Source organism: Littorina saxatilis, linkage group LG15, assembly GCF_037325665.1.
Source record: "Littorina saxatilis isolate snail1 linkage group LG15, US_GU_Lsax_2.0, whole genome shotgun sequence".
Classification (NCBI taxonomy): domain Eukaryota; kingdom Metazoa; phylum Mollusca; class Gastropoda; order Littorinimorpha; family Littorinidae; genus Littorina; species Littorina saxatilis.
Genome location: NC_090259.1, coordinates 42274418 through 42297430, shown reverse-complemented (window position 1 = coordinate 42297430; position 23013 = coordinate 42274418). Strand labels below are relative to the sequence as shown.

At 42.8% G+C, this 23013-nt stretch overlaps 1 protein-coding gene and 1 long non-coding RNA gene across 2 annotated transcripts; one reads left to right on the top strand and one right to left on the bottom strand.

The window, feature by feature from the left end:
- The first annotated feature begins 759 nt into the window (after positions 1 to 759).
- On the top strand, positions 760 to 13073 carry LOC138949365 (nmrA-like family domain-containing protein 1). The gene is made up of 4 exons (XM_070321173.1): positions 760 to 903; positions 6623 to 7155; positions 8407 to 8600; positions 10068 to 13073. The coding sequence occupies exons 2-4, from the start codon at positions 6633 to 6635 to the stop codon at positions 10254 to 10256; spliced, it is 906 nt and encodes a 301-aa protein (XP_070177274.1). The 5' UTR covers positions 760 to 903; positions 6623 to 6632; the 3' UTR covers positions 10257 to 13073.
- Positions 13074 to 16170: 3097 nt separating this feature from the next.
- Positions 16171 to 22976, bottom strand: LOC138949364 (uncharacterized). The gene is made up of 5 exons (XR_011450252.1): positions 22782 to 22976; positions 21871 to 21985; positions 20946 to 21054; positions 19749 to 19860; positions 16171 to 17925 (listed from the first exon to the last, which is right to left on the bottom strand). It is a non-coding gene; the product is annotated as an uncharacterized lncRNA (long non-coding RNA).
- Between the last annotated feature and the right edge of the window lie 37 nt (positions 22977 to 23013).

Genomic DNA, 23013 nt, shown 5'->3' with positions numbered 1-23013 from the left:
GGTTTGGGTAAGGGTGGGACTGGGTGGCCGAGTGGTAACGCACTTGCGCTCGGAAGCGAGAGGTTGCGAGTTCGACCCTGGGTCAGGGCGTTAGCAATTTTCTCCCCCCTTTCCTAACCTAGGTGGTGGGTTCAAGTGCTAGTCTTTCGAATGAGACGAAAAACCGAGGTCCCTTCGTGTACACTACATTGGGGTGTGCACGTTAAAGATCCCACAATTGACAAAAGGGTCTTTCCTGGCAAAATTGTATAGGCATAGATAAAAATGTCCACCAAAATACCCGTGTGACTTGGAATAATAGGCCGTGAAAAGTAGGATATGCGCCAAAATGGCTGCGATCTGCTGGCCGATGTGAATGCGTGATGTATTGTGTAAAAAAATTCCATCTCACACGGCATAAATAAATCCCTGCGCCTTGAATATGTGCGCGATATGAATTGCATAAAAAGTAAAAAAATAAAAAATAAAAATAAAAATCCCTGCGCTTAGAACTGTACCCACGGAATACGCGCGATAAAAGCCTCATATTGATTGATTGATTGATAATTAAGACGTTAGGATTTGGGCATCTTTTGCCATTTAAGCTCAGATTTAATGGAAGCGAAGCATAATAGGTGGGTTATTTTGGCGTGCATGTTATCCCAAACTGCTATATGGCACATCTGATAATGTCTGAGAGGTAATTATGAAACCTATGACATGCATGATTTCGGTGCCTGTGCACCATTCCTTTTTGCGACGCCGGGTGCTCAGACGACCCTGTGGGGTTGCAGACACGCGCAGACTGGCGTTGCTAGATAGTGAACATAAACACTTCTTTCTCTCTCTCTTTCATACCCTTCAGCGCGTGTTCTCTCTTCTCAAACCAAGACTACCTGATACTTTGGATCGAACTGTGCACAGGTGAGCTATTGTTTTTTTGTTTGTGTGTGGTTTTTTTTTATGCCAGTGCAAAAGCAGTTATGTATGCACTTTTTTCTGCCATCGGAAAAATGAAAGTGTACTAATGAGTCTTTCGTTTTTCTTGGATAAATTTGTTGTATTTAAATAGGGGAAGAAAGAAAGAAGCCTACGACATGCACTGACTAAGTGTTTATGGCAATGACGAAAACATTGTAGGTTCAGCACGCACTGCGACGTTGTGCAGTTTGTTTCCCGTTAAGCTGTTTGCCTGGCCGATCAACGTAATCCCCTCACTGAACTAGTCAAGGGCTTCGTAATCCGATTGTGACAGCGAGGATGTGGAAGGGTTATTAATTGAAAGCGGCTTTGTTAAATTGTCACTGTTTCCTTGTTCTTGTCGGTGTGTGTGTGTGGGGTGTGTGTTTGTGTGTGTGTGGGGTGTGTGTGTGTGTGTGTACACAAATTGACAGGATCTCTTCTTAGTGCAAGTTGTGTGTATGCATGTATGTGTATGTGTGTGTGTGTGTGTGTGTGGGTGTGTGCGTGTGCGTGAGAGAAAGTGTGTGTGTTTGTGTGTATGTGCAAATTGACAAGATCACTTCTTAGTGCAAGTTGTGTGTATGTGTGTGTGTGTGTGTGTGTGTGCGTGAGTGTGTGTGTGTGTGTGTGTGTGTGTATGTGCAAATTGACAAGATCACTTCTTAGTGCAAGTTGTGTGTGTGTGTGTGTGTGTGTGTGTGTGCGTGGGTGTGTGTGTGTGTGTGTGTATGTGCAAATTGACAAGATCACTTCTTAGTGCAAGTTGTGTGTATGTGTGTAACTCATAACTCATAACTCATAACATTTTATTGATCCAACAAAGGAAATTAAATTGGTCATCAGCACATATAGGTCATTAATTAATAATTATAAAAGAAGAAGAGAAGAAAATTTATAAAACCCATGATAACAAAAAAATATCTAAAGTAATATATGTACAACTACAATACCCTTTTTACTTGCACACTTGACACACCGACACACCAACACACATGCATACATACCTACATACATACCTACATACATACATACATACATACATACATACATACATACATACATACATACATACATACATACATTCCATGTTAAAGTGTAGTTAAGAACATCACAGTAATTATATCATTGTTTGGATTAACAGATAAGTTTTTATGTAAATGATGATAACAACAATCCATAATTAACGCTATTGCACTACCAAAAGAAGAGACCAACCAAACACATAAAACCAATCACAGTAATCATCATCAGTTATCACAGGTATCACAGTAGATTAGCCATCAGGTAGTTAGACTCAATTGGGCAAGTATAGTGTCAACACCATCACAACAGTGCTAAAGCTCATTATCACAGCACTAGTTATGATCAAAGGTCAAACAGTCATCAAATCATATTAAATCTATCACTAAGAGGTACATTTAAAAGGCATCACTGATAGTCTGTGGCCAGGACAATGGCTCGGTTGCTGTTAAAATATCTCACAGCTGCAGGAACAAAAGAACGCCGAAAACGCTCCGTTCGACACCTAGGCATGAGAAACCGAGCGTTCCGTGTGATGCGGAGATCCATCAGTGCGTCGTGGAGGGGATGCCCTAGGTCGAACAGAATAGCTCTGGACTTACTGGCAAGCCTTCTTTCAACAAGGACTTCAAGGGTGTCAAGGCTCTGGCCTACAGTAGAACTCGCTTTCTTTATCAGCCTGTTCAGCCTGCCAGTGTCCCATGTGCAAATTGACAAGATCACTTCTTATTGCAAGTTGCGGTCATTGTGTTGAAAGAGACAGAGCGGGAGGTTGGGTGCGGGGGAGGGGGGTGTACGGGAGAGCGGGGGGGGGGGGGGGGGGGCTGGCAAGTAGATGTCAACGTTCACAAAGTTTTAAGGAACATACATTTGCATGCTGTAACTATACTGACAGATAGTTCCCACAAGCCAGACAGACAGCCAGACACAGACAGACAGACACGCACACGCACACACACACACACACACACACACACACACATGACACATACACACGCACAAGCACACACACACACACATGACACACAAGCACAAGCACACACACACACACACACACACACACACACACACACACGCACCGTCAATCACACTCAATCGCTCTCTTTTGCAATCAACTTCTTTGGTTCAGTGTTCAAAAGCAGCAGGCACAACACAAATCTTGTTTCCACGAACAATAGCGCCTCGCCTTGTGACATTAAAGACACGACAAAACACTAATCAAATCGCAGCGAGGGAGGCAGAGGGGAGTTAGGTTCCAAACGAACTAACGAACGACCCTTGATCTTAGTTTGAAGTCAAGAAATCACCTCCACTGTTACCAAAAAGGCTAGTGTTGTCTGGCAAGTTTATGGAACGTTAAAGAAACGAATCAAAACATTCACCTTCCTTGTTTGCTGGTAACGCAAAAAAATGAAAAAGACATGAATTGTTTCTACATTTCTAATGTGATAGATCTAAACGCGACTAGTTTTTAAATCACTGCCATGTTAACCGAGCAAGGAAACACACTTGCATCAGAAAGGAATAGCCATAAAGGTTGTAGGCACAATACAAATTTTAAAAAACAATTGCGAACTTGACACTTTTCTTTAAGCCCAGCCCTTGAAATGTATCTTCCGTCTTGTCTTAAAGCATCTTCTTCTTCTGCGTTCGTGGGCTGAAACTCCCACGTACGCTCGTGTTTTTGCACGAGTGGATTTTTACGTGCATGACCGTTTTTACCCCGCCATTTAGGCAGCCATACGCCGCTTTCGGAGGAGGCATGCTGGATATTTTCGTGTTTCTATGACCCACCGAACTCTGACATGGATTACAGGATCTTTTCCGTGCGCACTTGGTCTTGTGCTTGCGTGTACACACGAAGGGGGTTAAGTCACTAGCAGGTCTGCACATAAGTTGACCTGGCAGATCGGAAAAATCTCCACCCTTAACCCACCAAAGCATCAAATACGCCACCACTATACTACAAAGATCAGCAGCGGGCTTTCACGGGGGACAAGAACGTCCTTCACCTTGGCCACAAACGAAAACTATCGTCGAATTGTTGTTGTTGAATTAACGCGTTACTTGCAAAATTGTGACCCTCCACCACGGAATGAGTCGCATGTCACCTTTGCATGATTTTCATATCTTTACATTTTCATTAAGAGTTTTTTATGCTCTATCCAGTGGTGAAAACCGTTTTAGAAAAGAGCGAAAACTGTTTGAGTTATAAGCCTGTGACTAAGGTGACCCTCACACTGTTACCAGACACTCCCCGGGCTTATATCGGGCGGGGATATAGCTCAGTTGGTAGCGCGCTGGATTTGTATTCAGTTGGCCGCTGTCAGCGTGAGTTCGATCCCAGGTTCGGCGGAAATTTATTTCAGAGTCAACTTTGTGTGCAGACTCTCTTCGGTGTCCGAACCCTCCCCCCGTGTACACTACATTGGGTGTGCACGTTAAAGATCCCACGATTGACAAAAGGGTCTTTCCTGGCAAAATTGCTTAGGCACAGTTAATAATTGTCTACCTATACCCGTGTGACTTGGAATAATAGGCCGTGAAAGGTAAATATGCGCCGAAATGGCTGCAATCTACTGGCCGTATAAAATTTCATCTCACACGGCATCACTGCAGAGCGCCTAGAACTGTACCCACGGAATATGCGCGATATAAGCGTCATTGATTGATTGATTGATTATATTAAGCCAAGGGCAGAACCGCGCGAGGTGACATGCGACTCATTTCGTGGTGGAGGGTCACAATTTATTCAGCAAAAATTAAACATTGCCACTCCGCGCAAAAAACAGCCAGTCTGCAGATGTGTGAACTGTGGAAGAGTGCTCTTAGCTTGAGTGAAAGCCTGAACAGATGTGTGAACTGTGGAAGAGTGCTCTTAGCTTGAGTGAAAGCCTGAACAGATGTGTGAACTGTGGAAGAGTGCTCTTAGCTTGAGTGAAAGCCTGAACAGATGTGTGAACTGTGGAAGAGTGCTCTTAGCTTGAGTGAAAGCCTGAACAGATGTGTGAACTGTGGAAGAGTGCTCTTAGTCTGAGTGAAAGCCTGAACAGATGTGTGAACTGTGGAAGAGTGCTCTTAGTCTGAGTGAAAGCCTGAACAGATGTGTGAACTGTGGAAGAGTGCTCTTAGCTTGAGTGAAAGCCTGAACAGATGTGTGAACTGTGGAAGAGTGCTCTTAGCTTGAGTGAAAGCCTGAACAGAGATATATGGTGGTTTACATGATTGTTTACAAAGAAAGCGAAGTCAGGTTGTTTTAATTTCAAGACGATCAACTTCAAATTAAAGTCAGCACCAACGAATACCAGCAAGTGTTTACATTTTTTACGCAGACAACTGATTGAAAATGTCGCGGAAGTTGACCTTCGTTAGTTGTCATTGTTCGTTCGTGGAGACCGCAATGTCCCTAATGCCAAGTCTGATCGCAATCGACGCTCAACGACAAAATCAGCCAGACATCAAGTTCGCTAAATCGATAAGGAACCGAAACAGCCGGGGGCCTGCGAAGGCATTTAAACTGAGCGATAAACCCATTGAGGTGTATATACCTTTATATACCACTCTGGGGGGATTGCTGTTGAAATATAAGACGGTGTGACAATGGATTTGCAAATCGTGGGCTGGAATAGCTGGGACTGGATTTGGGCTTGGTTTATTTGTTCCTTTGAAGAGGTTCTTGTATTGTTGTGAATTAAGGCAAATACTACAGAGCCTCAATAAATCGATGTAAAGTTTCTGACATAGGATATCTTGTCTTTTATAAATTTGAGTTTGAATCGAATTCATTTGAAGGACTTTTTACAAAGTTTGACCTACTGCGATGAATAGAAAACAGAGCGAGGATGTATGGTAAATGAAGGCATTCGCTTGGTAGTGAAGTCAAACATGTTGGCTTATGACCATTTATCAGAGAAGCGTCAGTCATATAACTGAAGACTCAAGACTCACAGAATCACAGATTCGAGGATTTTATTGTCCTTACCAGAAATGAACAAAACTGTTGGGCAATGCCGGGCTTAAAACTGAAAATTCAACACGCCATAATGACTAGGAAAAACAAAATTCAACGTTAAAATGTTTTTCGGGTATTTCTTTTTTCATTCCGTCTTTACTAAGTCTGTACATCTTTATTTCGTTCTTGTTTCAGCCATGAAAGGAAAATAAATCTCAACATGCATGAAAGATTAATGTCAGTAGGTCTAGGTTTTGATTTGCATTAAAGAAAGATGTTAAAAAGCAGACTTTTCAGTCAGTTTCAACCAAGAGGCATCCGTCGCAAATGAGATTGACACCGATGTCATATTATAGGCGATAAAGAGTTCCTCTAGTTCAACTTTGATTCTCGACACTCATTGCTTGAAATGGCAGGTGACGATGACTCACTGACAAGGTGGTGGTTTTCGGGGCCACATATGTTTGACACCGGTGTCATTTAAGAGGGGAGTGAAGGATGATTTTTAACGTGTAATGCTCGTGTTGACTCAGGACTCCTCAGGACTCAGGACTCAGGAATATTTCGTCGGTGAAATCGTGGGACCTCGTAAGTGACTTGGCGCCAAGAGTCACTTACGAGGTCCCACGATTTCACCGACGATTTATTTCAATTAGGCCTCAGCCCATAGATAAGTGTTGATTCCTAACGCTGTGTTTCAAATTTCAGGTGAGTGAAGATGTCTGGCAAGGTAGTGACAGTGTTCGGGGCAACAGGGGGTCAGGGGGCATCCGTGGCACGCGCTTTGGCCAAACACCCAGACTACATGGTCCGGGCCATCACGCGTGACGTCTACACCGAGCATGCGCAGAAGCTGCGTCAAGATGGCGTCGATCTCATCGGCTACGACCCCAACGACCGCGGCTCCATCGAGTCAGCCCTATGCGGCGCCTACGCCGTCTTCGTCAACACCATCACAGACTACAACGATCCCAACTGTTTTGAGAACGAGAAGACCAGTGGCAAGCTGATCGCAGACGCTTGCAAGGCCATGGGTGTCCGCCATGTTGTGTTCAGCTCGCAGATCCACACCACCCGAGTCTCCGGCCTCCTCGTCAGACACATGGTGGCCAAGGCGGAAATCGAAGATTACATGCGCGACATCGGACTTCCGGTCACGTGTCTAATCATGCCCATCTACTACGAGGACTTCTGCGGCATGTTCAGGCCGAGGACGCGTGATGGAAGCAACTACGAGCTGTGTAAGTTGGGTCTGATCTCTTTCTTACAGCTACCTTCCTTCCTTTCTTCCTTCCTTCCCCTGTAAACGATCTTGCAAACCACTCTAGATCTATTCATGTTCAGTTGTAAGCCACACTGGACTGAGCATCTTTCTGATCTCTCTGGCATGCCGCAACACAATGAACAGCATGGCCGGAGCTTTATGTGCACAGTGGTAATTTGTTTTGCTGAATTGACTTCCTATATATACTTAATCGTCAAAATGGTTTGCCTCCCTTCCCACCCACCCACTTTCTCTTTCTCATAACAAAAATCACACTCACTTTGCGTTTACGGGGATTAGAACACGTACCTCTGTACCTTCCCCACCCCTATCCCACCTTTTTCTCTTCTTCCTTTCCTCGCCAGCTTTCTCCAGCTTTTCCACCTTCTCCTTCTCCTCATCCGCAAAACAACTCTAATTCACTCTCTTCTCCTCATCATCTTGAAAAAAAATTCAAACTCACTGTGTGTGTGCAGTGATACCGACAGGATTCACCCTGGTGGACAAGATGAGTGTAGAGAACCTGTGCCCCGTGGTGATCATTGTAACTCTGTGTGTGTGTGTGTGTGTGTGTGTGTGTGTGTGTGTGTGTATGTGTGTGTGTGTGTGTGTGTGTGTGTGTGTGTGTGTGTGTGTGCAGTGATACCGACAGGATTCACCCCGTTGGACATGAGTGTAAAAGACCTCATTGTAACTGTGTGTGTGTGTACAGTGATACCGACAGGGTTCCCCCCGTTGGACATGAGTGTAGAAGACCTCATTGTAACTCTGTGTGTGTGTGTGTGCAGTGATACCGACAGGGTTCCCCCCGTTGGACATGAGTGTAGAAGACCTCATTGTAACTCTGTGTGTGTGTACAGTGATACCGACAGGGTTCCCCCCGTTGGACATGAGTGTAGAAGACCTCATTGTAACTCTGTGTGTGTGTGTGTGTGTACAGTGATACCGACAGGGTTCCCCCCGTTGGACATGAGTGTAGAAGACCTCATTGTAACTCTCTGTGTGTGTGTACAGTGATACCGACAGGGTTCCCCCCGTTGGACATGAGTGTAGAAGACCTCATTGTAACTCTGTGTGTGTGTGTGCAGTGATACCGACAGGGTTCCCCCCGTTGGACATGAGTGTAGAAGACCTCATTGTAACTCTGTGTGTGTGTGTGTGTGTGTGTGTGTGTGTGTGTGTGTGTGTGTGTGTGTGTGTGTGTGTGTGTGTGTGTGTGTGTGTGCAGTGATACCGACAGGGTTCACCCCGATGGACATGATGAGTGTGGAGGACCTGGGCCCAGTCGTTGTCAACGTGCTGAACAACACCGCCCGCTTCCTCAACAAAACCCTCAGCGTCAGCGGCGACAAGCTCACCATGCGAGAGGTGGCGTCTGTGCTCAACAAACACCTCGCCCCCAAAGCCTTCAGAGACAAACAGGTGAGGGTGAACAGTGTTAAACAGTGTGTCTTACCTTTAAAGGCCCACTCCGCCTCGTGAAAACAGGTGAGGGTGAACAGTGTTAAACAGTGTGTCTTACCTTTAAAGGCTCATTCCGCCTCGTGAAAACAGGTGAGGGTGAACAGTGTTAAACAGTGTGTCTTACCTTTAAAGGCCCACTCCGCCTCGTGAAAACAGGTGAGGGTGAACAGTGTTAAACAGTGTGTCTTACCTTTAAAGGCCCACTCCGCCTCGTGAAAACAGGTGAGGGTGAACAGTGTTAAACAGTGTGTCTTACCTTTAAAGGCCCACTTCGCCTCGTGAAAACAGGTGAGGGTGAACAGTGTTAAACAGTGTGTCTTACCTTTAAAGCCCCACTCCGCCTCGTGAAAACAGGTGAGGGTGAACAGTGTTAAACAGTGTGTCTTACCTTTAAAGGCCCACTCCGCCTCGTGAAAACAGGTGAGGGTGAACAGTGTTAAACAGTGTGTCTTACCTTTAAAGGCCCACTTCGCCTCGTGAAAACAGGTGAGGGTGAACAGTGTTAAACAGTGTGTCTTACCTTTAAAGGCCCACTCCGCCTCGTGAAAACAGGTGAGGGTGAACAGTGTTAAACAGTGTGTCTTACCTTTAAAGGCCCACTTCGCCTCACTGTCTCAGATCTGGTCAGGCTTTTACATGGGATAAAACCATCCCTCCACTTGGTCACATACCAACAATTAACTGACGATGCGCCGTCACCGTCCTCAAACAATACCTGGCCCTGAAAGCCTTCAGACGATGTCTCGCAAGGTAGCATCTCTTAAAGGTCAACATCGCAGGCTCGACTCATCTAGCTCTGTTTTCTTGTTGCCCATTGTACATCTGGTGTCGTCTGCAACGCTACATTTATCTCTGTGGCCTTCTACTATACATACCGGCACGGTTGGCCTAGTGGTAAGGCGTCCGCCCCGTGATCGGGAGGTCGTGGGTTCGAACCCCGGCCGGGTCATACCTAAGACTTTAAAATTGGCAATCTAGTGGCTGCTCCGCCTGGCGTCTGGCATTATGGGGTTAGTGCTAGGACTGGTTGGTCCGGTGTCAGAATAATGTGACTGGGTGAGACATGAAGCCTGTGCTGCGACTTCTGTCTTGTGTGTGGCGCACGTTATGTCAAAGCAGCACCGCCCTGATATGGCCCTTCGTGGTCGGCTGGGCGTTAAGCAAATAAACAAACAAACAAATTCTACAAAACACAGTTGCGAGGCTTTGTCTCCTGGAGATGGATGTTCGGCTCTAACAACTGAGTTCAATAATATGTAAAAATGAATTCAGCACAAAAGAGTTCCCATTCTGCAGAGGGAGCGGTTAGGATGTTCATATTCTTTTTCTGGCAACGGGAACGCACAGAAGAATAATAATAATATTCTTTTTCGTGTGTCACCTTTAAGACATATGCGTTTAACGGTGTGTACGTGCTTGTTACAGTTGACAGTTCACGAGTTCAGTCAGCTGGACATGCCGGGCATCCTGGACTGGGCCCAGATGTTCAACTTCCTGGTGCGCGAGGACCAGCGCTACAAGGTCAAGGACACACAGCAGTGCAATCCCAACATGCAGTCCTTTGAAACCTGGGTCCGCAACAACAGAGATCAGATCAACAGGGTGCTTTCATAAACAGGGGTCACGTTACGTCATCAATGAAACCTGGGTCTGCAACAACAGAGATCAGATCAACAGGGTGCTGTCATAAACAGGGGTCACGTTACGTCATCAATGAAACCTGGGTCCGCAACAACAGAGATCAGATCAACAGGGTGCTGTCATAAACAGGAGTCACGTTACGTCATCAATGAAACCTGGGTCCGCAATAACAGAGATCAGATCAACAGGGTGCTGTCATAAACAGGGGTCACGTTACGTCATCAATGAAACCTGGGTCTGCAACAACAGAGATCAGATCAACAGGGTGCAGTCATAAACAGGGGTCACGTTACGTCATCAATGAAACCTGGGTCCGCAACAACAGAGATCAGATCAACAGGGTGCTGTATTAAGCAAGAGTCACGTTACGTCATCAATGAACCCTGGGTCCGCAACAACAGAGATCAGATCAACAGGGTGCTTTCATAAACAGGGGTCACGTTACGTCATCAATGAAACCTGGGTCCGCAACAACAGAGATCAGATCAACGGGGCGCTGTCTTAAATAGGGTCATGTTACGTCATCAATGAAACCTGGGTCCGAAACAAAACACAGATCAGATCAACCGGGCGCTGTTTTAAATAGGGTCATGTTACGTCATCAATCACTTGATTACACACACTGGAATTTCGTTTAAATAGACGACGTACGGATATAACTCTGTTGGGTTTGTGAAACAGTGAATAACCTTACTTTTTCAGAGAAACATTAATTCCCACGTGCTCCTGTACACGTGTTTCAGACACACCCCTCGCTAATGATTGGCCTATAACGTCACGTGCTCCTTGTCCACGTGTTTCAGACACCCCCCTCGCTAATGATTGGCCTATAACGTCACGTGCTCCTTGTCCACGTGTTTCAGACACCCCCCTCGCTAATGATTGGCCTATAACGTCACGTGCTCCTTGTCCACGTGTTTCAGACACACCCCTCGCTAGTGATTGGCCTATAACGTCACGTGCTCCTTGTCCACGTGTTTCAGACACATCCCTCGCTGATGATTGGCCCCTCCAATATTTGTCCCCGTAAAAGAAAGGGTATTCACTCCTTCACAACCCATACTAACCCGACAGGGTTATTTTCGGAATGCGTCAATTGAGTGAATTCAATCATTGGGAAGTTTTGGATACAGTGAACAAACTTTGTCAATTTCATCCCTTGACAAAAAATACACACACTGGAATTCGCTTGAATTGAGTATATTCGGTGATAAGGAACTTTTGGATACAGTGAACACTGAAACTTCAATGTTATCCATTGAAACAAATTGTACACAGTGGAAATCGTTTAAATTGAGTGTATTCGGTAACTGTGAACTTTCTGATACAGTGAAGAAACTTGAACATTATGACCATTGGAGAAGAAAAAAATGTCAATGCCAACCACGCTGATAGTGATGTTTCGCTTTGTGTATGCTGTTGGTCCATTTTCACAAGTCTACAACTGTGGACTCCACAATATGGAAAAGGTTATTTTAATCTAGGACAAGAAACATATAAACTGAGCATGCCAGAGCTTGATGCTTGATACTTGTGCTCGCTAAAAAGTCTACCGGATATATATAAAAAATATAAAAAACGTTCCACTAACTGACCACTCTTGTTACATTTAGTCAAGTTTTGACTAAATGTTTTAACGTAGAGGGGGGAATCGAGACGAGGGTGTGGTGTGTGTGTGTGTGTGTGTGCGTGTGTGTGTGTAGAGCGATTGAGAGTAAACTACTGGACCGATCTTTATGAAATTTGACATGAGAGTTCCTGGGTATGATATCCCCGGAATTTTTTTTCATTTTTTCGATAAATGTCTTTGATGACGTCATATCCGGCTTTTTGTAAAAGTTGAGGCGGCACTGTCACACCCTCATTTTTCAATCAAATTGATTGAAATTTTGGCCAAGCAATCTTCGACGAAGGCCGGACTTCGGTATTGCATTTCAGCTTGGTGGCTTAAAAATTAATTAATGACTTTGGTCATTAAAAATCTAAAAATTGTAATTAAAATTATTTTTTTATAAAACGATCCAAATTTACGTTCATCTTATTCTTCATCATTTTCTGATTCCAAAAACATATAAATATGTTATATTTGGATTAAAAACAAGGTCTGAAAATTAAAAATATAAAAATTATTATCAAAATCAAATTTCCGAAATCGATTTAAAAACACTTTCATCTTATTCCTTGTCGGTTCCTGATTCCAAAAACATATAGATATGATATGTTTGGATTAAAAACACGCTCAGAAAGTTAAAACGAAGAGAGGTACAGAAAAGCGTGCTATCCTTCTCAGCGCAACTACTACCCCGCTCTTCTTGTCAATTTCACTGCCTTTGTCACGAGCGGTGGACTGACGATGCTACGGTCTTGCTGAAAAATTGCATTGCGTTCAGTTTCATTCTGTGAGTTGGACAGCTTGACTAAATGTTGTATTTTCGCCTTACGCGACTTGTTTTTGAATTTGATTTTTGGAAGGTTAGCAGTCTTTCTGTTTTTGGTTCACCAGATTGTGAGTTTTTCTTAAGCGTTATTTATAAGAAAAGGAAATGCTGGAAAAAGTGTATGTTATAGGCGATCAGCAGCTGCAAGGGAAGTAACCACACTGCAGATTGATCAGCAATGTGTGTGTGTATGTGTGTGTGTGAGTGTGTGCGCGTGCAAACGAGCGTACGTGCGTGTGTGTGCGTGTATATATGTGTGTGTGTGTGTGTGTGAAAGAGAGCGAGCGAGGGGGCGTCAGTCAGTGAATGACTGTGTCAGTTTCATGTGGACGGTATGTGTGTGGGCGTGTGGGCGGGGGGATGGGGGGGGGGGGGGGTGTCGGTGGGCGGAGGATGACTGAGGTGAGGTGAGGTAGGGATGTGTATGTTTTCCTTTTAAACAGATGTGAGAACAAGCAATTTCAAGTTTTTACTCATAAATTTTGAAGAAAATGTGTTGTTGCCAAATCGATGTTTTGTAAATTGTCGATTTCTTGGACTCTCTCTTAAGCAGGGGGGGGGGGGGGGGGGGGTGGAGTTGTATACATCATGTTCTATTTCTTTTTGATCTTCCTCCACTATCTCTTTCAAGTCGTTAATTTCGAAGGTACTGTGGATTGGGCTGGGGAGCCGGGGGCTGGTGGGGCATAGTAGGCCGGAGTCCTACTTTCTTTTAATGTTTAATGTTTGAAGAAATAGTCAGTGCTTATGTCCATTGCTGTTGTATTTGTACTTTTGCTGAATTCTTTTCTGTTAACCAAACAGTATTATATTTGAGTAAATGCTTGTCGAATTTTTTTGAATGGCCAAACAGTAAAATTGTAGCAAAACAGTTAAATTCGCAGAGTTTGTATATTGTCCTGATTATGATAATGACTGATGAGAGAGAGAGAGAGAGAGAGAGAGAGAGAGAGAGAGAGAGAGAGAGAGAGAGAGAGAGATAGAGAGAGAGAGAGAGAGAGAGAGTGCGAGAGAGAGAGAGAGAGAGAGAGAGAGAGAGAGAGAGAGAGAGAGAGAGACTCCTAAAGAGGGACTAATCTACTATAATAACTACTAGAACATGAATACATTATTAGTAAAAGAATATAAGTTTAGGAACAAGAAGCGCATTCTTTTGAAACATTGTAGTTCATAAATGTTTAAGTTGCAAAGCAAAAATTTGCAAATCAAAATAAAGTCAGAATACTATGGTATGCAATAGTACATCAACTCTGCAAAACAATGGATATTGCGCAAAACATCATAATTTTGTGAAATAAACGTTAATTCATAATATGAGTCACTGTATCCAAAAGGAACATAACAATCAAGATCATACTATTTTCATTAAATGGCATATATATATTTGTTTCTAACAGAATCCGTGCTGGTAGTTTCCCGCAGGGCATTTGGAAGAGCGTTCCGGAGACGGCTACCTGATATGATAAACTAGACTAGACTTAAATAAGTCTATCCTAGGAAGACTGAGGAGTGTTAAAATGTCAAAATAGGTGGTGTGAATTCTTCAAAAGGAACTTTGAACAAACGGTTTGGGGTAAAGTGTCGGATATCATTTTATGCATAAGGATTCCTTTGTTATAAATCAGCCTTGACTTTAGAGGTAGGATCCCTAATCTTATGTAGTCTAACTCTGTGAGAGTAGTCTGCTTGAGTAATACTACTTTTAGCGCGGCAGCTCTTTTATGTAATCTGATAAATGGTTATATGGAATGTTCACTTGCAGTGACTCGAGTCCCATAAAGTGGGGAGAGAGAGAGAGAGAGAGAGAGAGAGAGAGAGAGAGAGAGAGAGAGAGAGAGAGAGAGAGAGAGAGAGAGAGAGAGAGAGAGAATGCGTGAACATGCCCAGTGCAGCAATACATTGTATGTGTTGTAGGGGTATGTGTGTGAGTGTGTGCGTTATTCAGTGCGTATGATGGTGTGTGTGCGTGTGTGTGTGTGTGTGTGTGTGTGTGTGTGTGTCAGTGTGTGTGTGCCGGTGTGTGCCGGTATGTCACGACGGTGTGTGTGCGTGTGTGTCAGTGTGTGTCATGTCACGTGTGTGTGGGCACGGTCAGTGTTCCACGGTGTGTTAGCCGTGTGCCCGCTCAGTGTCACCGTGTGTGCACGATGTGTGTTTGTGTGTGTGTGTGTGTGCGTGTGCACGGTGTGTGTGTGTGTGTCTCTGTGTGTGTGTGTGTGTGTGCCGGAGTGTGTGTCAGGCACTGAGTCAGTCAGTGTGCGTGTGTGCCGGTGTACGTGTGGAGTCAGTCGTGTCAGTATGTGTGTGCGGTGTATGTGTGAGACGGTTGTATGTATGTGTGTGCCGGCCGGGTGTGTGTGTGCCGCCGGTGTGTGTGCCGGTGTGTGTGTGTGTGTGCCGGTGTGTGTCAGTGTCACCGTGTGTGTCAGTGTGTGTGTGTGCACTCCCTTATACACTGCACACACACACACACACACACACACACACACACGGTGTGTGTGTGTGTGTGTGTGTGCCGTGTGGGTGTGTGTGTCACGTGTGTGTGTGTGTGGGTGTGTGTGTGTGTAAGGGAGTGTGCGTATACTGACATGTGTGTGTGTGTGTGGGGGGGGGGGGGCAGGGGAGAGAAATAGACTTAGAGACAGACTCACTGAGTCAAGACGTGACCCGCCTTCAGTTGCCACACATCACTGACTGCATGTCGAGAGACGAGACCACCCAAGTAAAAAAGTACTACACTATGTACTATAGTATACCATAGTACTTGTACTATAGTTTACTATAGTTTACTATAGTAAAAGTACTATGGTACATTGAATTGTACTATGGTATACTATAGTTTACTATAGTACAAGTACTATAGTACATTGAATTGTACTATGGTGTACCATAGTTTACTATAGTACTAGTACTATAGTAAACTATAGTACAAAAAGTACTATAGTATAATACATTAGTGTGTACTATAGTACATTGTGGTACATGTACTATAGTATACTATAGTAAACTATAGTACAGTTTAAATGTACTATAGTATTTTGGTCACTTTTTTGCAAAAATGTACTATAGTATACTATAGTATACTATAGTAAACTATAGTTTACTAGAGTACATGTACTATAGTTTACTAGAGTAAAGTGTAGTACAGCGTAGTACATTGGCCGCGGTACATTTGTACTATAGTACTTTTACTATAGTTTACTATAGTACAGTGTGGTACTTTTGTTGCTGTAGATTTTGTACTATAGTACTTTTACTGTAGTTTACTATAGTATACTGCAGTACTTTCTTAAAAAAAGTACCATAGCCTTAAAAATTACACTGGATGTAAATGTGGCCCCAATTTTTGCTGAATCAATTGTGTTGTGTGAATTGAATGTGTGTGTGCACGATCAGGCCACTCGCTGCAGTCAATCTGTCACATTTGGTAGGAAAGTAAAGGTTCATCATATGTTTTAAATTTTATTTTCATTTTTCGGCAGAGCATTAATAGTCAAACTTATGTAAGAACATTTTAAAATATCCACTAACATGTAAAAGACCCAATTAAATAATAATTTTAAATAAGGTGTCCATCTTGCACAGTGAGTAACCAAGCAGTTGATTTTTGGTAAATGTCCCAATGCAGAAACAGTTTTAATGCAATTTTTTATAACCCTGTTAACCAGAACAACTAACAATAAAATGCACAAAACAGATTTATTATAGCACTCTTCTTTGTGGGAATTAATCTTTAGCACAACACATATTTTCTCAAAATTATCTCCCCTACAACCAAGTTAAATTTCTATGATTAGCTTTGAAAGTGACCATGCATACATCAGTACATGAAAACTCTGTGAACAATCAAAGGAGACAATGATTGTCCCTATTATTGACCGGAACTCTACCCCAATCTGAACTTGAATAATGCAAACTATCAAGCTGACTTGATGTCATCTAACCCTGTATGTGTGTGACCTTACACAGATAAAGTTATTGAGTTACTTTCTTTCTTTATTTGTTGTTTAACGTCGTTTTCAACCATTCAAGGTTATATCGCGATGGGGAAAGGGGGGAGATGGGATAGAGCCACTTGTCAATTGTTCCTTGTTCACAAAAGCACTAATCAAAAATTTGCTTCAGGGGCTTGCAACGTAGTACAATATGAATATATGACCTTACTGGGAGAATGCAAGTTTCCAGTACAAAGGACTTAACATTTCTTACATACTGCTTGACTAAAATCTTTACAAAAATTGATTATATTCTATACAAGAAACACTTAACAAGGGTAAAAGGAGAAACAGAATCCGTTAGTCGCCTCTTACGACATGCTGGGGAGCATCGGGTAGATTCTTCCCCCTAACCCGCGGGGGGTTATTGAGTTACAACGATCTTGCTTCAAACACATTCAAAATAATACCATTTCTCTGTTATTATTATTATTTTCTGTGAACTTAAAAGTTTATGAGGGTCAATTTTACATGGGTCACATCTACAGGTCATCCAACTTCAATAGCCTGTAAAGTATCAAAAATCTAGCTTTCAAAACATTTCAGAAAAATAAAAACACATGCTTTCGCAACACATCCTTGATATTTGTCAAAAATGTGGTTTTGAAAAAATGCCAAATATGGTCATGTTTGAAATTGATTAAACCATAGCAGTATGTTAACTTTGTAAAGTCTATCCCGAAAACCATCCAAGAAAACAACAATGTTCAATTCTGTCTACCCATTGTAAGTCAGCCTAATTATGCTCCCCATCAGTGACATTCTCCTGACCTGGTGAGTCAAAACTCACTAAATGTCCAATGGAGAGTTTTCAGCATGCAACCAGAAAGTATATAGTGTGGCGTTATGTCCCTTTTTTTCAAAACAGGGTTATATATGTGGCAATAATCACATGAAATGTTCTCTGTCCTCCACATCTGTTTGATTTGTGATTGGTGTCCAGATTATTTGCTACAGGCATCTGATTAAGTTTATTGTAGCTGCTGTCCGGTTCCCTTTGCCAGTGATATCTGCTTTCCTGTTCTGTAACTTGTATTTATGTTCGCCGATGGCACCCGCTGAATAGTTTTGGTTGTTCTCCAATGGCATCTAGCTAGCTGCTTTGACGTCTGTAAGTGGCATCAAGGTCCTTCACCATGCAGTCATCTGCTGGAAGTGAACAGGAGGCTCTCTTGCTTATGACACCCACACCAGAGCATGGAATGAAACCTGCAATGACACAGCAGTATGACTATGAGAAAGCATGCAGACTGAAGCAAAGAGGGCCAAACTTTAAGAGAATGATAATGAAACCTACCTTAAAGTGCCGTGGCTTTTAGTGCATATATATCTAACTTTTAAAAGTTGTGTCCGTCTGTGTGTGTATTATGATGACTAAAGGCTCCGACTGAGACGGTGGTGGTGGTGGGGGTTTGAAACGTGCTGGTGCGTGTATGTTTGTGCTTGCGTGTGTGCAGGCATGAATGTCTTTGTCAGTGTGTGTGTGTGTGTGTGTGTGTGTGTGTGTGTGTGTGTGTGTGTGTGTGTGTGTGTGTGTGTGAGTGTGTGTGTGTGCGTGTGTGTGTGTGTGTGTGAATTTATGAATACAATTGAAGGCACAGTAAGCCTCCCGTAAACCATCACAGATACGGTCAGGCTTTTACACACAGACTACAGTACAAACACCCTTTCATTTAAACACTCACCGATTGAGAACATCCTAGGTGCCCTCCATAAAGAGCGAACAATTTTCAAATAATTTATTTGTGCGTGGTTTATCTTACCCCTGAGCAATCGTGAACCCGTGTGATCAAGTTTCCCTTTTTGGCTCACGAAGTGTAGCCTATGCGATCGTAACTTTGTGCGTGCGTGCGTGCGTATGTGCATGCGTGCGTGTGTATGTCTGTGGTAGAAACTTTAACATTTCGTCATTTGAAGACGTCACATTATGGCGTAAGAGGGTTAGACGTCACGCGAAGGAATGTCTCGGTCATTGTTATTTTGAGCGGGCCGAGACTAGTTGGCAGTCGTGTCTGTAAGTAGGCTACATGCAGACAGACAGATCTAGATCTAGTGTCTCGCTTTCTTGCACAGTGTCACCTATGCTTACTGTGTGTGTGTGTGTGTGTGTGACGGAGTGATTGAGTTTGTGTTACTGTTTGTCGATTTCTTACGTGAGCCTTGAAGGCTTCGCCTCTTGTTTCACAATGTAGTCGTCAGTTAGTCATTTGAATGCGACTCCATGTGAGCTTATCTACAATAGCACGTTTTTATGCACGAAACAAACGGCTGTGGTTCACAAAAACTCTAGCGATGGTTTTTGACTGTTGAGAGGAACGGTGATATATGCATAAACCGCCGTCTGCTACGACCCTTGCGTGACCCTGCTTCCGGGCTTTTCTTTTTTCAAACTTTCACAACTTCGAATTGTACTGATCTTGTCTTGATGAAAAAAGAATTCTTTTATGATTAAAGAATGTTTGTGTGACAAGCTGTCAATTTATTATTTAGATTTTAAAAGTTAGGTCTAGCGCAAAAACGCACCACGGTCCAAAAACATTCTGATAATCATCCATCCACGGCTGTGGCAAGTTTACATCGATAGAATGAGACCCGAAGGGAAGTAACTCATTTTTGACCTGAGTTCAATCGGCAAAATTAATTCTTTAAAAATTGCTCGCTCTTTACGTAGGGCACCTAGGATATTCCCGTTTGGTGAGCGTTCAAATGGAAGGGTGTTTGTACTGTGTGTAAAAGCCTGACAGTATCTGTGATGGTTTACGGGAGGCTTACTGTCCGGGCGTGATTTCCGGTATTGAATATTCATAACAGCCGTCCAGCACCAAAACGAGGCGCCATTGTTGTAGAGGACCAAGTCCACGAAAATAAATTCTTTGAAAATTTTTCACGCTCGACAGAAAGCAGCCAGGATGTTCCCGTTCGGTGAGCGTTTAAATGGAAGTATGCTTGTACTGTATGTAGACGCTCGGGGAGCTCTGTGATGGTTTACGGGAGGCTTACTGTGCCTTTAATGTATATACATCTATACACACCCAAGAAGATAAGGCGCTCAGCAGGTCTGCACTCATGTTGATCCATTATGTTGGAAACAGGCAGAATTGGATCCTCCACCCGACAGTCACTGAGCTACAGTGCTGCTCTCAGCTATAAGCAAGAGAAAGCAGCTTGAGTGTTTCATCGCATATAATTCCAGTGTTTGCATACTCCATAGCAATTAGCTGAAACTATTTAGCTAAAACATTAAACTATTAAATCAGTGGAATACCAAAGGGGTGGCATATGTCATCCAACATATAAGCCAATTTAAAGTGTGATTGACGGGACAGAAGCGTTTCAATGATACAAATAGAGAACACTACATAGCCTACTGTGTGTTACTGGGTTTACACAAGTAAAAGTGAATATTTTTTCTTCTTCTGTTTCTTCGTTCATGGGCTTAAGACTCCCACGTTCACTCATGTGGATTTTTACGTGTATGGCCGCCATTCAGGCAGCATACGCCAATTTCGGGGGAGGCATGCTGGGTATTTTCGTGTTTCTATAACCCACCGAACTCCCACATGGTTTACAGGATCTTTTCCGTGCGCACTTGGTCTTGTGCTTGCGTGTACACATGAAGGGGGTTAAGTCACTAGCAGGCCTGCACATAAGTTGACCTGGGAGATCGGAAAAATCTCCACTCTTAACCCACCAGGCGGCAGCGACCGGGATTCGAACTCACGACCTCCCGATTATGAGGCCCACGTCTTACCACCACGCCACTGCGCCCGTCGTGAATATTTCAATATTTGAAAAGCAATAAGTGTAAATCTGGTGCCACACAGCAAGCCATGAAGTATTCTGTTTTCAATTCCTACGTACCGGAGAGATAACCCATGTGGTAACTAAACCATACACCCACATGTGGGAATATCATTGAGGTCATGGCAAGCTAGTCTGGCAGGGACCTTATATATTCCACTGCTCATGATTACAAAGTCACAGATGCAAAGTCATTCTCGGAACACTTTTGGGCTTGCCATTTTCCCGCGAATGTTTTGAGAATGAAGTTTGTCTCGGAGATTTTGCATAAGCAGTGGAAAATGAAATCCCTGTCAGACATGTTGTTTGAACCAACCTCATTTACATGATAGACACGCCTGTGAAGAGATGGTTCATTTATCACATCATGACACATGGGTGGTATCTCTCAGGTAGGCAAAACAATATATCTAAATGCACCAATTTACCTCAAGCACTCAGCAGGTCTGCACATATGTTGATCCATTAGGTCAAAAAACCACCAGAACTTGATATGTTGTCCAAAAGTCACAGATACAGTGGAACCCCCCAAGGATCCTGAAAAAATAATTAAAAATGAAGAGCCAACACTTGTACAAATTATCTGTCTTTATACATACAAGCACATACACAAATAAATCTGCTTGCACTATGCTGGCTTTAGGCATGTGTAATAAAATGATTTTGGGGGAGCTTCTCTATTTAACCGGGAACTTTTGTTGTTGTCAAAAGCAATTTATGCCTCAAACATTCTCCCACTCAAGACTGAACTATGCATTCAGAATGTGTTGATATCTGACTTAAACTCATAAAAATAACAAAGGCTAGTTTGTAAAAAGACACTGATTTGAAAAGAAAATTTAAATTCAATTACATATTATCATGTATTATATAATCTGTTCTGGGGCTTTTTTCCAGGTCTTTTAAAAAAAGATGTTCACAAACAATAACGAACACATTTTTCAATTCAATGAATGTTTGCAGCACTGTCAGCCGGACAGAAATGACAGTATGTTGACAAAGCCGTAATAAAAACATAACCTGCAGTCCTACCTTAGCGCAAAGAAGTATGAATGGTCTGTGTGTACTCTACAATCTCTGACTGTGGCCCTATGTAAAGGTCGAAAAGAGCTGGCTGTGCTTGGCCATTAAGAAAAATTTCAGTTAATTCAGATTTGTACAAGAAGAGCATAAAAGCATATATTCACAGCATGTATGTCTTGTTATTGCTATAGGTCTATATATCTATGCCACAATGACACAGCAAATACGTACATTCATACAGACATATTCATTTACTCATATAATTTAAATTATATAGCACCACAGGAATATGTTAATATCAAAATCTAATATGAAATTTCCTACACACACCCATGAAGTTCAAGCCCTCAGCAGTTCTGCACACATGTTGATCCAGGAGGTCCAAACACACCCTGCACTTGTTGTCCAACAGTCACTGCTCCAGTGAAACCCTCCATTTAGGACCCTGAAAGATATATAACAAGTTCCATAAAGTGATACAAAACTCTTTGTTGTTGTCCTTATCTGCCGAAGGAGCACCTCCTGTCGCTTCACAGCATCTGTAACACAAGAGAGGACTGAGTATCCAGCCAGAAATTTCATGACTGTATTTTTATAATGATGATCAACAAAACTTGTTAGGACGAACTGCGCAAGACTGCGGACTTCCTGGCAGCCACTGGTCTGAGGATCTAGCACGGCCACCAACATCGAACGCAGAAGAAGAAGAAGAAAAATGATATGACAAATATAAAGTCAGATGCACTTCACCCATTGTTATACTTAAACATAGAACTAAGGCTTGCTCATACAGTGGAACTCCCCTTGTTAGACCTCAAAATATCTGAGAAAAATAGGCCCTGGGTGTCTTAAAAAGGCCGTTGATTGATGATTCACAAAGGTTATTCACAGAAAATATGAAAAAAGCAAGGTCCTAAAAGGGAGTGTGTCTTTAAGTGTGTGTGTGTGTGTGTGTGTGTCTGTGCATCACAATTAAGGGCTAAACAAAAACAAACACACACCCAAGAAAAGCAAAATTTGTTTGAAAATTTGATCCAAGACAGTGAATCAAACAAGAAATGTCCATCACTGATTCAGACATATTTGAATGTATGTGTGTGTGTTGCAAACATTACACAACAGTGGATCATAAATACCAAATTCAGCTATGCTAGTACCGTATTGCAAATTACATTAAATTTGAAATGTCAGAAAAAACAGGGTTTTTAAATTTTATAATTTGTTGTTAATAATTAACTTACTGGTTAAAGAGTACAACTTTTCACAATTTCAGCACAGAGAATGGAATCCTTGGTGTCTGCTTCCTTTTCTATCTGAATGACTCATTGGTACAGCCATCTGTCATCACCCTGCCGACTGTTTTTTGACATGGAGTCCAGAAGCTCCCCCACCAACTCAGGCAGTTTTGTTTTTCACTAAAAGTAAAAGAATAAAGGTCAAATAGATTTGCACAAAGGAATAAAAAGAGGTTTT